The sequence below is a fragment of the Microcaecilia unicolor genome, chromosome 2 (genome assembly GCF_901765095.1).
Source record: "Microcaecilia unicolor chromosome 2, aMicUni1.1, whole genome shotgun sequence".
NCBI lineage: Eukaryota > Metazoa > Chordata > Amphibia > Gymnophiona > Siphonopidae > Microcaecilia > Microcaecilia unicolor.
In genome coordinates, this window is record NC_044032.1 from 428,616,329 (window position 1) to 428,631,039 (window position 14,711).

Consider the following 14,711-nt stretch of genomic DNA (forward strand, 5'->3'; position numbering starts at 1 on the left):
CTCCATTTGATTTTTACACAGATGCAAAATGAGGCTTTAAGCACTGGTTGTTTATTTCCACAGTTTTTTTTTTTTGTTAGACGTGATTCTGAAGGTCTGTGGAAAGTTTCATGCTTTGAATAGTATCTGTTACCCTGAGAAAAAACAAATGCAACCAGTGATCTCTCTAAGCCTTGAAAAGTTTCATGCTTTGAATAGTTTCTGTTACCCTGAGAAAAAAAAACAAATGCAACCAGTGATCTCTCTAAGCCTTCACAAGTTCAAATTGTTCACAGTGAGATTTTCCTATTATTTTTTTCCCCAGAAGGAATAAAAAGCTTTACTGATAGGGCGAAGGTCTCCCCCCAGGTACCTTCAAAACTTCATACAGGCAGTTCTTAAACAAATTAATAGGAGCATGCAAAGAATATTAGAAAAAAAATTAAAATCCACAGGTTTAGGTGCTTAGACCATTTTCAAAATTCTGTTATTCAGTACATTACATTCTTACTTTGAAATAATACCTCCTGAAGAGCAGATACCTGAACTGAGGACTGTTCCAGTGTATTAATCCTCTCCTCTCATCTTACTAAAGAATCAGCTTGTAGATGCATACAAACATGAATGACTATCATAATTAAAGCCAGTGAGGCAATAGATTTGTCCATGGATGGAACTGCACGCCAAAGAGTATCCAATGTGCTGAAGGTTGACCAAGGGGGATCTCAAAGACAAGTTGGAGATGGCTGTCATCAAAGCTGTACAGTCAGCAGCTCCAATGCCTGCATCACTAATAATCCTCCTTCCCCTAATTCCTTATGCACAGGAAATACAGCCAGTTCCCATCAGCCTGGTCCAACCCCACACCAAGGATGGAAAACTTGATCGCCCAGCTTTCTTCTTTCCCAGCATCACCACTGAAGCAGGTCCACCAAGCGAGTCTTTGGCAACCTACAGGGGGCCATTGGTAAATCCATCTCTGAGGGAACCAACCCAGAAGAGAGGAACATCAGAGCAGAGAAAACGTCAGGGCTTAGTATTGTCTATCTATCTCCAGCCAAGCCACCACTCCTACTGCTTGCCTGGCATTGGAACCACCTGACACCATCAGAGATACGTGAAGAAATGTCTCCAGTATAGCTGTCTGCCTCATTTCGGGGGCCTCTGAAGTCACTGCCCAGCTACAACAATGCAAGGCACACACAACCCTGAGATAGTCGCAAAACAATTTCACTTCATGTTGCATCTTGACCCCTCCCCCCACTGCCACCATTATTGATCCATCTTAATGGGTAGACGTGGAGAGCTGTCAAGTTACCAGTTCCAGGAGGGAAATTCTGAGCCAGTCCTGGATTTCTGCAACCCTATCCTAATACATTATGGAACCCAAAGTGTTCATTTCAATTGGTGGTATCAGAGACTACAAATAGAACACTGACAGGGGATATAAGTTCAAAAACAGAACTGGCCAAAAAGTCTCCCTTCAGGAGCTGGGTAACTTGGAAGCAGTGGGCTCAGAACAGAGAAGCTGGGCAAGTCATTTTCACTCTATTGTTTCTGATACAACCCAGAAATTCCAAGGATAGACTGCCCAAAAGAGTGAGGTTTAATGACAATGTGTCCAAGATATAAATTTACAAAGATTTAGAGGTGAAAAAAGGTTCACAAATGGAAAAAAGCAAAATAAAATATTTTGGTTTTTTGATGCTTCTGAAAGTATATAGACAGAGTGGAGCTAGTAGTATTAAGACAGTGTTCAAAGGAATTTTCCCAAGTAATTTAATAGTCAATAGTGTAAATTCCAGATTTTCAAAGGAAAGCTTTATTTCTACTTGATTGTCCTCACTAGATACACGTACATACACTGTAGGTCTCTCTTCTAGTGCTGCCCTGCATCTAGTGTGCTCATTCAGGCAGCCTCCTCCCCCCCCCCCCCCCCCCCCCCCGGCCAGGTCCACCATCATGTAAAATTCTGGCATTTGCTGCCAGTTCTTTCCCTAAGCTGACTGCAGACCCTTCATACTTTCCCCCATTCTTAAGTCCTACTCTTTTGCAACAATTTTGCCCCCCTAGAACACCCACTGGTTCTTTCCAAAGACCCTGTGCTGCAGCAGAGCTTGATTCCCCCCACAGCCCTTGCAGCTCAGCCCCGCCTTCCTGTGACTAGTAACCTTCCCATTGGCTGAATTCTATCACAGCTTCTGTACTGGAAGAGGAGAATATTGGAGAGCTGTAGTGGGCTAAACAGCCTTCCTTCTGGATTTGAGACAGGTAATTTACAAATTTTTATCATCCTAGCCTCCTGAATCATGAATACATTTGACAGGGCCCCCCTAAACTTTTGGGTCCAAGGCATTTGCCTAGTTTGCCTATGCCTTAATCCAGCTCAGTGTATGACTGAGCAAATTATTAGTTTTTCTTGGGGAAATAGCTAAATTGGGGGAGGTAGATAGTAGGCTTGGTAAGATTGAGAAAATATGTGACATTTTTTTTCCTCTCAGTTGTCATGGACAATTTGGGTTTTCACAGACACTTGGAATATCTGAATATTTGAATTTTCCAAAAACCCATCTTATGTCACTATTGATATTGTTTAAAAAGTACCTTAAGAAAATCCTGCAAATGTCAGATGTGGATAATATTTTAATATCTAAATTGTATTATATTTCTGCTTTATCTGCTGTCCAACGTGCAGAAAGTTCAGACAGGTGTTAACCCTAAAATTGCTAATTTGACACAATTTCCTGAAGCTTCTCAAGATGTTATATTCACCTTTAAGACAGAAATTGATAAATCATCTTTTCTTAAGGCTTATTTTTCTAAAAAAAAGAAAAATTTACTTTACTGTGGTCAGAAGATTACCATATGTCTTGATGTCTCAAGAGCTACACAGCTGAGAAGGCGGCAATTTTTGCAGCTCAAATTAAAAGTTGATCGTATTCTGCTTTCATAGCTCATTGTTGCATTAAGTGGTAATTGGTAAAGATCTATTTTCCTTATATTATTTGTAATGAGTTATTATTACTCAGTATAAATGTGCTTTTTTCCCTTTGTAAGATTTTCAAACTTTAATAAAAACAAAGTGAAAAAAAAGAAATCCAGCCGCTTCCTTTATATATGGACAGGAGAAGTTAGATACTATGGGGTGCTGTTGGCCCCCCTATGCAACCTTTACTCCTTTTAGAGAAATATTTTATGCATTTATGTATTGGAATATACCATTAGACGTCATGTACCTCCATTTTTCAAAATGGCAGCACCAGAGGCTGGAGCAATTAGGCATTGCTCTTGCCTTCTGACTAAAGGGGAGGGGGAGGAGGTCTCCAGGGTCTTCTTGGGCCACCAGGAATTTGTGTTGGCAGGGGGTAAGGGGTGTCTGGTGCCCACTTGGGCTACCAGAGATCTTTGCTAGCCATTGTAATCTGTGGAGAATTGCAGCAGTTCACCTCAGATGACCCTTCTATGCTAATATATTTAATCTAGCCCCGAACAGTAAAGATTCATCATTAAAAGGGAAGCTAAAAACTGTACAGAAATTTAATGCAGTTTTTTTTTACATCGGGAACTATTTAGATTCAGCCCTTCCCCTGCCCAATGCATTCTGCATGCCTGCCTTTTAGTGAGGTGGTTTTACTGTGGAGTTTTCCACAATTGGGACTATGGTTAGCATGGGGAAAGTTGGAAAAAGCCACCACGCTAAAGGATAGCACAATGTATTACATCACCCCCACAGAATGAAGCTGCTTGTAACAGAAAATTATAGGAAAATAAATAATCAAATCAATGACTAGAGGGACATGCAGAAAAATAGGAAAATTCCAAAGCTCTATTTTTTCTGCATCCTGTCATTATTTGTATTATTGAGTTTGAATCCCTTTAAGATCGAAATATGCCAGGAAAGTGAGAACATTGCTTTAGAATGTCCTGACAGCAAAGGATGTTTTAAGTAATTATCCTTCTACTCCTTCCAGAGCTGTATTGGCAATAGGAACTTTCTTTTAGAACTGATTGTGTGGGCAACATTCTAAAATGCATTACAATTTGCTGTTAACACATCAATGTCTACATTTAATGTGGGCATTATCTCTTGGAAAATAACATATTAAAACATATGATGTCTGAAAGATAGTGCCAGTAATTATAGCCAACAGTAACAAATCAGCATTAGCCCCTAGGTTCTAAAGCAAAGCATAGCATTAGTTACAGTCTCCCCTTCCCCCCATGTCCCTGAATAACCCATAAAGACCCATATAGGCCAAGCCAGCCCACCCCACCCACCTAAGGCTGCAGGAAGGCCTTCCTTGAGCTGATAGCAACTTCCTCTCTATCTTCCTAGGCTGGAACACACAACCACCCCATTGCAGCAGTTCAGAAGCCAAAGTGGACTTCTTGATTTGTTGGCTGCGCCATGCAAAATTGTGCTGGGCAACCTCATGCAGACCTAGTAGCGAAGGACACCATGAGTTCAGCCAGTACCAGTTTGTGTGGTGGAGCTGGTGTTCTCTTTGCCTTCTGAACTGCTACCAGTTAGATAGGTTGTAGGTCTTGGTTGGGTTAACTTGGAGGAGACCTGCACATCTTGGTTAGGTTAACTTGGAGGAGAGTGAAGAGGGGTTAGTCTATAGGGTTGTTGTGCTTCCCTCTAGGGGAAGAGTTATAGGGATGATTGTGGACCACATCAGGCTTTCTGTTATTCTTTGGAGGTGATAGCAAAAGCTAAACCACTCTTCTGGGAGGAATATTTAAGATTTTGCATTACCAGTGGGTTAACACAAATTGTGTCAATTAATATTACTTGCATTACCTTGCTATGAATAAATACATGAATTCACATGTTGCATAGCTTATTAATTATTTTATCATATCTATCCACATTAGCATTAATGTAGCTTAACACACGAGTGCATTGTGTTAAATTCTCATGGGCACTCACTGCATTAGCCTTGACACACTTTAGTTCATTGGCCCCTTAAGGATGTCACAAATACAGCACATAAAGATAAGTGCTGTAAGTCTTATAAGTTTGATTTTTTATTAAGATGCAATAAGCTCAGTGTTGGGAACGGGTGTGACCCCCCCCCCCCCCCCCACCCCCTCAAAAAAATGCCCATGCTGAAAAGGTAGGAGGAAGGATTTTCAGGATGCTCACCAAGGAGACAAAAAATAATGCTATTGACAGCCAAGTGATTTAATCATGGTAAGGATCAGCCCCTAGGGGCAGGGCCAGGGTGACCTGCAGCAAGGTTCCCAATGAGGGAACAATACAGGAGTGCCTGAGGGAAAGAAAACTCCAGGTGGGAGAAGTCTGAGCAGATTAGGCCCTAATCCGGGATGGGATGGAGGATAAAACATAATCATGTGAGTGGATTATGGGCAAAGTGAGACCAGTACAGCTCACCCACGTACTGCTTTTACTTCTTATGATTTCACAAAATAAAGTTACCAGGAGTAAGAAGGGAAAGAAAGAGGACTAGTTACCCCACTTCATTTTCCCAAGGCATGATCAGAAGAGTGTGAAAAGGAACTGAGATACTATTTAGGATAACTGCAACAATTGTGTGTATGTGGAGATGCAAGTGGAGTGAGTTTAATCAAGAGAAGAAAATCGCCAAGTACTGTTTCTGCTCATGTAAATAGAGGAGATAACATTGAACTTGTGAACCCTTAATGCCCTGATATCATTGACTAAGTTTGCGCTGTACTGACCATCTGAAGGAGAAATAACTACCCTGTATCGTTCAGACCAAGTTGATGTTTACAAAAGATATCTAAGGTTTTGGGTTCCACTAATTTTTGTAGTGTCTTACTTAATTGGACACTAGTGTCTCTCTCACAGTCTCAGCTTTTATCGGTGGCATAGGGAGAGTCATAGTTTCATAAAGTATTAATTTAAATTAAATCATGACAGCTAGTGTGCAGTACTGATTCATGCACTAGCTGTCACCACCTCTGCTCTACCTTGCCCCTGTCATGCTCATGAACTGCTCCTACCCACATTAAACAGCTAGCAGAGATTTTTACCATGCTGACTGGTTTCAATGCGTGGTGGCTATTAGCACAGCCAATATCTACTCAGATAAAACCCATAGTAACTGCTTAACACAGCTTAGTAAAAGGGCCCCTAAGCAGGGTTTTATTGGTTGGTTTTGCTAGGTGAAATTTGCTGATTCCTGTGGCCTTTGACAATGTTTCACAATGTCAGTTGAATGGAAGCTCCTTTGAAACCATGTTACAGTCATAAAGGTTGGCACTATACTGAGAGTTAGATTTACTAAAGTGTGCTACCACATTAGCACGTGCTAACACAATTAATGCACATTATTAATAAATGGATCTCATTACAGAAAGTGGTTCTTGTGATAAATAATGTCCAGTAATGCTGTAACACGGAAGTGCTTTCTAGTAAACCTAGCATCATTTGATTTTCCATTTTACGAAGGGTATTTCAAAATAATGAAGTTACAGCCAAGTAACTGTTCAAAACAGTGCAATAAAATTAGACCGTGCTTTTGTTCTAGGAGCACATGATTTTGTGCAGATTTGCAGATCAGACAGCTGTCCAGCTTCCTTCTGAAAGAAGACTTATAGGTATGTACTCCTAATAATGCAGCTGTTGTGAAGATTAAGCACACTATAGACAGTGATATACTGACCTACTTACCATGGGAAAGACAAGTTCATTTATAACATGGAATTATTTCTCAACAGGGCTTATCTTTTGCAGGCATGTAAAATAAGTGTCTTGTATATTTTTACCATTTTTTGTTCACTTCCCTGAGAAATTATATTTTTTTGACTGGGTGATTTTAAATGAATGAAAAAATGTTTATTCACAGTCTCAGTGAGATTATTTTAAGTGGTTTGATATCGTTGGTAGTGACAAATTGCAAGTATTCTTAAGCCTCCTGTGTGTTCTCTGGCTTTTTTATAGTTTTACTCACCATAAATTTTCATCTTTCTGGAATGTGACTTTTACTGTATTTCTTTTTTTTATTATCACCCACTTTGAACCCTGAGGGTATAAAGGGCATATCTGGATTATGGCTAGGGTTTTCAGTGACCCTACTCCCCAATGGCTGTATTTTTATTACATACATCAAAATTCTCATTTAAAAATGCCAGAAACGAGTAGAGCAGAAATCAAACCACACTATAGGGGAAGAGTGATGTGCTTGACAACCAGGGATGACTGGTTCAGATCCCACTGCTTATCAGAGGAGGACCAGTTAACAAACTGCCAGAAATATGTGAGCTAGGAACATACCCAGACCTGCCATTTTGGGTGGCCCCAGAGTTAGGGTTACCATATTTTGTCCCCACAAAAGGAGGACACATGACCCGCCCCCTGTCACACCCTCGCTCCACCCCTGTCACATTTTCCCCTCCCCCCTGTCACATACTCCATCCCCCCCCCCCCTCCCCGTCACCCCCCTCTCCTTATCTTACTACTGCCCTGGTGGTCTAGTGACCTCTTTGGAGGCAGGAAAGAGCCCCCTCTTTCCTGCCCGGAGCGCTGCCCTGCATGCATCCTTCCTGTTGGTGATCTCCGTGCCGATTCAAAATGGCCACCGAGAGTTGACGTCTCGCGAGGTCACTTCAGCTTTCGGCGGCAATTTTGAATCGGCGCCGAGGATCACCAACAGGAAGGATGCATGCAGGGCAGCGCTCTGGGCAGGAAAGAGGGGGCTCTTTCCTGCCCCGAAGGCAGAAGAGGTCACTAGACCACCAGGGCACTAGTAAGTAAGGGGAGGGGAAGCTAGCAATCTGCCCGTTTGTCCGGATTTCTGGACAAACGGGCAGGCTGGCGGGTGGGCCGTCCGACCACTAGCCTGCCCGTTTGTCCAGAAATCCGGACAAACGGGCAGATTGGCATAACCCGCCCGGTTGCCCGGACATGCTCTCAAAAAGAGGACATGTCCGGGTAAATCCGGACATATGGTAACCCTACCCAGAGTTAACCCGAGTGGGCCCTTTCCACCCTACCTCCACCTCGTACATACATACATACAGTTTTTTTTAACCTTTCCCTCTGCCCCTGTTTGACATCTCTCCCTCTTTCTTCCTATCCATCCCCTCTGCCCCTACTCACCTATCATCATCTTTCTCCCCCTCCACTCGCAGCCTGGCATCTGCTCCTTGGGAACAACCTTGGCCACGCCCCTTTCAGATTCATGCTAGTAAAGTTAGGCACCAATTCTTATAGAATAGTGCACAGCTAGATATGTGTGCAACATCTAATCACTGCCAATTAACTGCAATAATTGGTTGCTAGCGCCCAATTATTGCTAGTTAAGAGCTTGTTAATTCAGTTCCACACAACTTTGGGCATGATACATAAAATCTGGGGGGTGTATGACAAAGACCACTGACCATTTTGGTAGTCACCCTCTAAACCCACTCCATCCTGTTTATATCTTTTTGAAGGTTCAGTCTGTAGAATTTTATGCAGTACTTTAAATGGGGCCTCACTAGAGACTTATACAGAGGCACTATCACCTCCTTTTTCCTGCTGGACATTCCTCTTCCTACAAGCCCAGTGCTTGGGTCTCTGGCGCCCCCTCAGTAAACTGTCAGTTAGCGCACACACCCCCGGGTTCAGTATCTCCTTTCTCTCTTCTCCCTCCCCGCACCCTTTTTCAGCCCAGTGCCTTAAAAGGTGAAGAACAAAAAAAGTTTTGTGTTTTTTTTTTTTTTACTTGACAGCTTTTTATTTGAAAGATTCCCATATGTAGATATAAATATCATGAAATAAAATTGACTATCAATAAAACTGCTTAAAAAATTATTGTTGCTGGTGGAAACAGCACTAATAAAGGCAATATTTTGTGCTCCTTTTTCTACACTGTTCTATAAATACAGTAATATATGGCCAAATTTCAGTGATGGGTTCATCTTAATTGTTGTAATCTGCATTGGGAAGCCTGGTGTTATAAAGATTGGAAGTAAAATTGAACTCTTCTTTCATTGGGGCACATGGAATCACATCTTCATCTCATCTCTTTTGTACAAATGGATGATAAAACCTGCCCCTGCCCCCCACAGTAATGCCGCCATCCCTCTCCAGCTTACTAAAGTCTTACCTTGCTGCCTGCCCTGGTGGTGTAGAATCCCACTCTTCCCGGCCTGCTGCCGCTATTCTGTCTCTGGCGCTCTCCAACTTTCTCTTCTGCCGTGTTTTCCCAAAATGGCTGCCGAGACTTTGGCAGCCATTTTTAAAATACGTCTGCGGCATAGAAGAGAAAAGAGGAGAGCACCAGAGACGGAGTAGCGGGCAGGAAAGAGTGGGATTCTTTCCTTCCCCTACAGAGAGACCACTACACCACCAGGGCGGGCGGCAAGGTAGTGGTACATGGGAGGGGGATGGCAGCATTGCTGTGGCGGTGGGGGAAGGGTAAGCATGGCAGTCTCTGGCACCCCCCCCCCGCCATATATACCCTGCTTACCGCGTTCCGCCAGCCCTCTGTTTCTGTGCACCCAAGCACCCTTCTGGCTCACCCCCAAGTCCTGTTGTTTTGTCCACAGAACTACTTCACCTCCTATACTATACATCAGGAAAAAATGCATGACCCTACTTTTTAGCATTACATTTTAGCTGTTAAATTCTGGACCATTCTTCAAGCTTTGTTAGATCCCTGATGCTATCCATACTATCAGGGGTATCTACTCTATTGCAGATTTTGGTAGGGAAAAGAAAGGGAAAGAGGATGGGATTTGATATACCACCTTTCTGTAGTTTACATATTAATTGTTTGTGCTTCTTTTAATAATTTGGATTTTAGGAAACGGTTAAAGACTTTATTATTTCATAAAATATATTATCGTGTTAAATCTAATCTGACAGTAGTTCATTATATAACTGCTGATTTGCCGTAGTTCCCAGATAATTTCTGGTGTATCGTTATTGTATTCCACTCAGAAACTAGTCAGGTATGAGCACATTATAAATCCTAATTATTATTATTATTATTATTTATTGTATTTGTATCCCACGTTTTCCCACCTCTTTGCAGGCTCAATGTGGCTTACAATATATCATGGATAATGTAAATAGCAAAAGATATACATTTGGTTTTACAGAAGGATTTTGGGTTACATGGTCATGAAGTACAAGATCATGGCATTACAGAAGACATTGGCAGACAATAGGAATACGAGATAGTAGTATTACAGAAGACATTATCAGACATTAGGAATAGAATATACTGGTGTAATAGAGACATTGTAATGTGATGTTATATACAGGTACTTGTGTACTTTGCATAAATGGATATGCCTAGATTTAGGTGTAGGCATGGCCGTTAGGCGTATTCGATAAATAGGCGTAGTTTATAGAATATGCCTAGGCAGAAAATTTTCAGCGTCAATTTTTTAGGCACCATATATAAAATCTAGGCCTATGCGAGTTAATACTGACTTTAATTGATTTATTTTAAAACCTACCTTTGTGAGAAAGTGAACTGCTTTCTGAATTGAGTTTGACGACTTCTGAAGTGAATCCCCTGTGATGAGCCAGTTGTCAAGATAAGGGAATTCTATCGTGCCCTCCTTGCACAGATGGGATGCTATTGGTGCTACACATTTCATGAATACTTGAGTAGCTGAGGAAAGGCCAAATGGCAGCACTTTAAATTGATAATGCAATGCTTTTAAAGAAACATGAAACATAACGACTGCCTTTGTTCCTTGAAAATAGGAATGTTTAAATAAAGCATCTTTTAGATCTAAGGGAACCATCCGATCATTTTTTTTATAAGGGGAAGAACATTGCACAAGCAATTCATTCTAAATTTTTTTTCTTTTTTATCTACTTATTTAGACTTCTGATATCCAAAACTGGATGCAAACCCCTGATATATATATATATATATATATTTTTTTTTTTTTTTTTTTTTTTGGGGGGGGGGGGTTGAGAAAATACTTGAAATAGAACTCCATTCTTCTTGAGGATCTTCCTCTCTTGCTTCTACCAAAAGAAATACAATAGAATGTCACAACTTCTGTACAAATAGCCTTGCCTCCCAGTGATATACTGGATTCCTTTCAAGATCCTTAGGCTGGCTTTCTGATCATTTTATACTGGCTTTACTCCATTTCTCTATAGTTCCCTTATACCTTTTGATCCCACTTGCACTCTTCGCTCATCCCAACAACTGTTACTAGTTGTTTCTACTCATATACAAATTCATCTTCAAGTGATGACACCAATCCTATGGAATGATTTGTCAGTTATATTCGATCTATCTGAGGCCTCCTTGTGTACATTTAAGATGACCTAGTGGTTAGTGCAGCGGATTTTGATCCTGGGGAACTGGTTTTGATTCCCACCACAGCTCCTTGTGACTCTGGGCAAGTCACGTAACCCTCCATTGCCCCAGGTACAAAATAAGTAGTTGCAAAAGCACAGAAAGGCAATATATCAAGTCCCATTTCCCTTTCTCTTTCTCTGCCAATTTAAAAAAACCTTAAATGTAGATCACAAAGAGGGGCATAATCGAACGGGTCACCCAAATCGAAACAAGATGGGTGTCCATCTTTCGTGTCGATAATATGGTCGGGGACGCCCAAATCTCAACATTTAGGTCGACCTTAGAGTTGGTCGACCTAAATGTTGAGATGGTTGACCTTAGAGATGGTCGTCCCCAGTTTTCAGCCATAATGGAAACTGATGACACCCATCTCAAAAATGACCAAAAGCAAATCATTTGGTCGTGGGAGGAGCCAGAATTCGTAATGCACTGGTCCCCCTCACATGCCAGGACACCAACCGGGCACCCTAGGGGGCACTGCAGTGAACGTCACAAATTGCTCCCAGGTGCAAAGCTCCCTTACCTTGCGTGCTGAGCCCCCCAACCTCCCCAAACCCACTCCCCACAACTGTACACCACTACCATAGCCCTAAGGGGTGAAGGGGAGCACCTACATGTGGGTACAGTGGGTTTCGGGTGGGTTTTGGAGGGCTCACATTTACCAGCAGAAGTGTAACAGATAGGGGGGATGGGCCTGGGTCCACCTGGCTGAAGTGCACTGCACCCACTAAAACTGCTTCAGGGACCTGCATACTGCTGTCGTGGAGCTGGGTATGACATTGGAGGCTGGCAAAAAAAAAATTAACGTTTTCTTTTTAGGAGGAGGTTGGTGACCACTGGAGGAGTAAGGAGAGGTCATCGCCAATTCCTTCCAGTGGTCATCTGGTCAGATTGGGCACCTTTTTTAGGCTTGGTTGCAAGAAAAAATGGACTAAGTAAAGTCGGCCAAGTGCTCGTCAGGGATACCCTTCTTTTTTCCATTATTGGCCAAGTACGCCCATCTCTTAATCATGCCCCAGTTCCGCCTTCGCTACGGTGCCAACACGCCCCGTGAACTTCGGTAGTCCCTGCGACAGGAAGCAGTTGAGGACGCCCTAAATCGGCTTTCGATTCTGCCGATTTGGGCTACCCTGAGAGAAGGACGCCCATCTCTCGATTTATGTCGGACGATGGGCGCCCTTCTCTTTCAAAAATAAGCCTGATAGAATTAATTTGCTTTATTTCTTTACACACTTAATGTGAAACAGTTTTCTAATTATCTGGATTTTATAGATAGTATGGGTAAAAGTTGCTCATTACAAGTTAGACAAATAAATGCTATAATATAATCTTGTGTTCTCTAGGTAATGTTTAAATAACAGAAAAGACATTATAAAGATTACAAACCTTCCTCTCGATACTGAAGGTGCAAATGTCTTAGAACAATATGGAATTTGAGATAAATAATAAACTCTTTCCTTTCATTATTCTTTCTGCCAGGAAAACATTGTATGGGTTTGGTGGATCTGGATCGGGCATGGGCGGCAGAAGGACTTGGGTACTCAACTCAAGTCATCTCCATGGAACCAGAGAGCTGTTCACCAAAAAACAACATGATAGTTGGAGTCCCACTTTAGATCAAGACCTTCTGTTCCATATCAGATGGCCAGCAATCCTGGTGATCAAAGTCCTAACTACTTCTGGGAGTTGCCAACCCCAGCTGGGAGCTGTTGCTTTCAAAGAAGCTTGTTGCAGGAGAAAGCTTGAAAGTGCCTTCCCGCAGAGCATTGCAAATTCCACTTGTAGCCTGTTACTAACTGCTAATTTTCTTAGGAAATATCCATAGTAGCTTTTGATTAACCCACAATGTTCTATCTGCTAGTAAACACTAGGGCTGTGCAGGACAAAGATGTTTGTTTTGTTTAGTTTTCCATATCATTTGGATTTGTCATTTCTTATTGGTTTTCTTACATTTTTTTCATTTGGGGGGGGCAGGATTTTCAACAATGCACAGTGTTGTTCAAATAGTGAACCCTATTGCAGAATAATACACAGTGTAACAGAGAAATTATGCCCATTGATAAACAGTGTGCATTATTCAGCATTAGTGTGCACTATATAATAAGGCCCATTATTATTCACATACCCCCAGAGTCTATATATGGCTCATGCCCAAATTCTGCACAAAAGTTAATTGAGTAATGAACCGGTTAGTGCTGATAATTGGGTGCAAATCAATTATCAGCGCTAATTGGCAACAATTAGAATTTACACGCTCATCTTGCTAGGCGTATTTTATAAAGATGCACGTGTAAATTCTAGTGCGTGCATCTGAAAAGAGGGTGTGGCCACGGGAGGGGCATGGGTGGCTCACAGGCATTCCAAGAATTTGCATGCACTGTTACAGAATACACCCGATATTAGGCGCACCCAATTTGGAATCAGTTTTATGTTAAACTCTCTAAAAATTATTGATTGGTGCTCAGAATTCGTGAAGCTTAGCCAACAACTGGACAAGCAATCGCTGTCAAATCACCGCATCTGCTACCCCTCGCAGCTAAAGTTAAAGGTCAATTTAACACCATAAACAGATGTTGAATCAAAGAAATATTTTTAGCATGTTGTTCATATAGATATTCTTTAAAATTCAATATACTTAACTTTGAATGATGATAGCAACATCTTTTAGTTCTTATTGGGGCGCAACAGGGATGAGTAATGTCCACTTGTAGAAGCTATTTCCATCCAAAAATAATGTCATGCAGAGACAAAAAATGTGCTATACAGTCAATGAATACTTTCCCACAAAGAAATTGTTTATATATAGCCACATATCACTCATATAGCATCTTCAGGAGATTCTGAAAACCATATTGTCAAAACTTATAGCAAGAGGGGTGCTTAGACTGGAACACCCGAAATCATGACTTCGCTCTGCCCAAATCATGTACAAGGACTCCTGGCTCTGTTATTGTTATTATTTCTTATAAAACTCTTGAACTTTAACTATATTTTATGTAGACTTTTAAATCTAGATGTAAATCAAAGTGCTTATTTATTTCCAAATTTGTCAGCTAAAAATCTGAATGGATACCACTAAAAACTTCATCCAGGTTTTCATTTTTGAATGAGGGTGGATGGAAAAAAGTTGCACGTTTAGTGGATGAATACTTGAAAGTCATCATAAATCAACAGTACATATTTCTATAGTGTTTTTACATGCAGAACCTATAAATAACTGGAAACATAATATTTTATAGTATATATTGTTAATTAAACTATTTATGCCCCTGAGGACCTGCAGTTAAGTGAGATTTATGGTTTTATCTTGGTATTATCAGCTGACTAGGTTTTGGGTTTTTTTTTTTTTTAGTTCTAAAGAACTGTTCAATACATACTGTATCTGATGATGGTGTGATACAAAATTCCTGTGTCCTACAATTTTTT

The 14,711-nt window shown here is 41.2% G+C and overlaps 1 protein-coding gene across 1 annotated transcript in view; it reads left to right on the forward strand.

The window, feature by feature from the left end:
- The window catches only part of GSTCD (glutathione S-transferase C-terminal domain containing), a 222,208-nt gene extending 208,696 nt beyond the window's left edge, over positions 1 to 13,512 (forward strand). The window contains exons 11-12 of the mRNA XM_030192516.1: positions 6,498 to 6,567; positions 12,765 to 13,512. Coding sequence (XP_030048376.1) covers positions 6,498 to 6,567; positions 12,765 to 12,901 — 207 coding nt within the window. The 3' untranslated portion in view covers positions 12,902 to 13,512. The remainder of the gene's footprint in view (positions 1 to 6,497; positions 6,568 to 12,764) is intronic.
- The last annotated feature ends 1,199 nt before the right edge of the window (positions 13,513 to 14,711 follow it).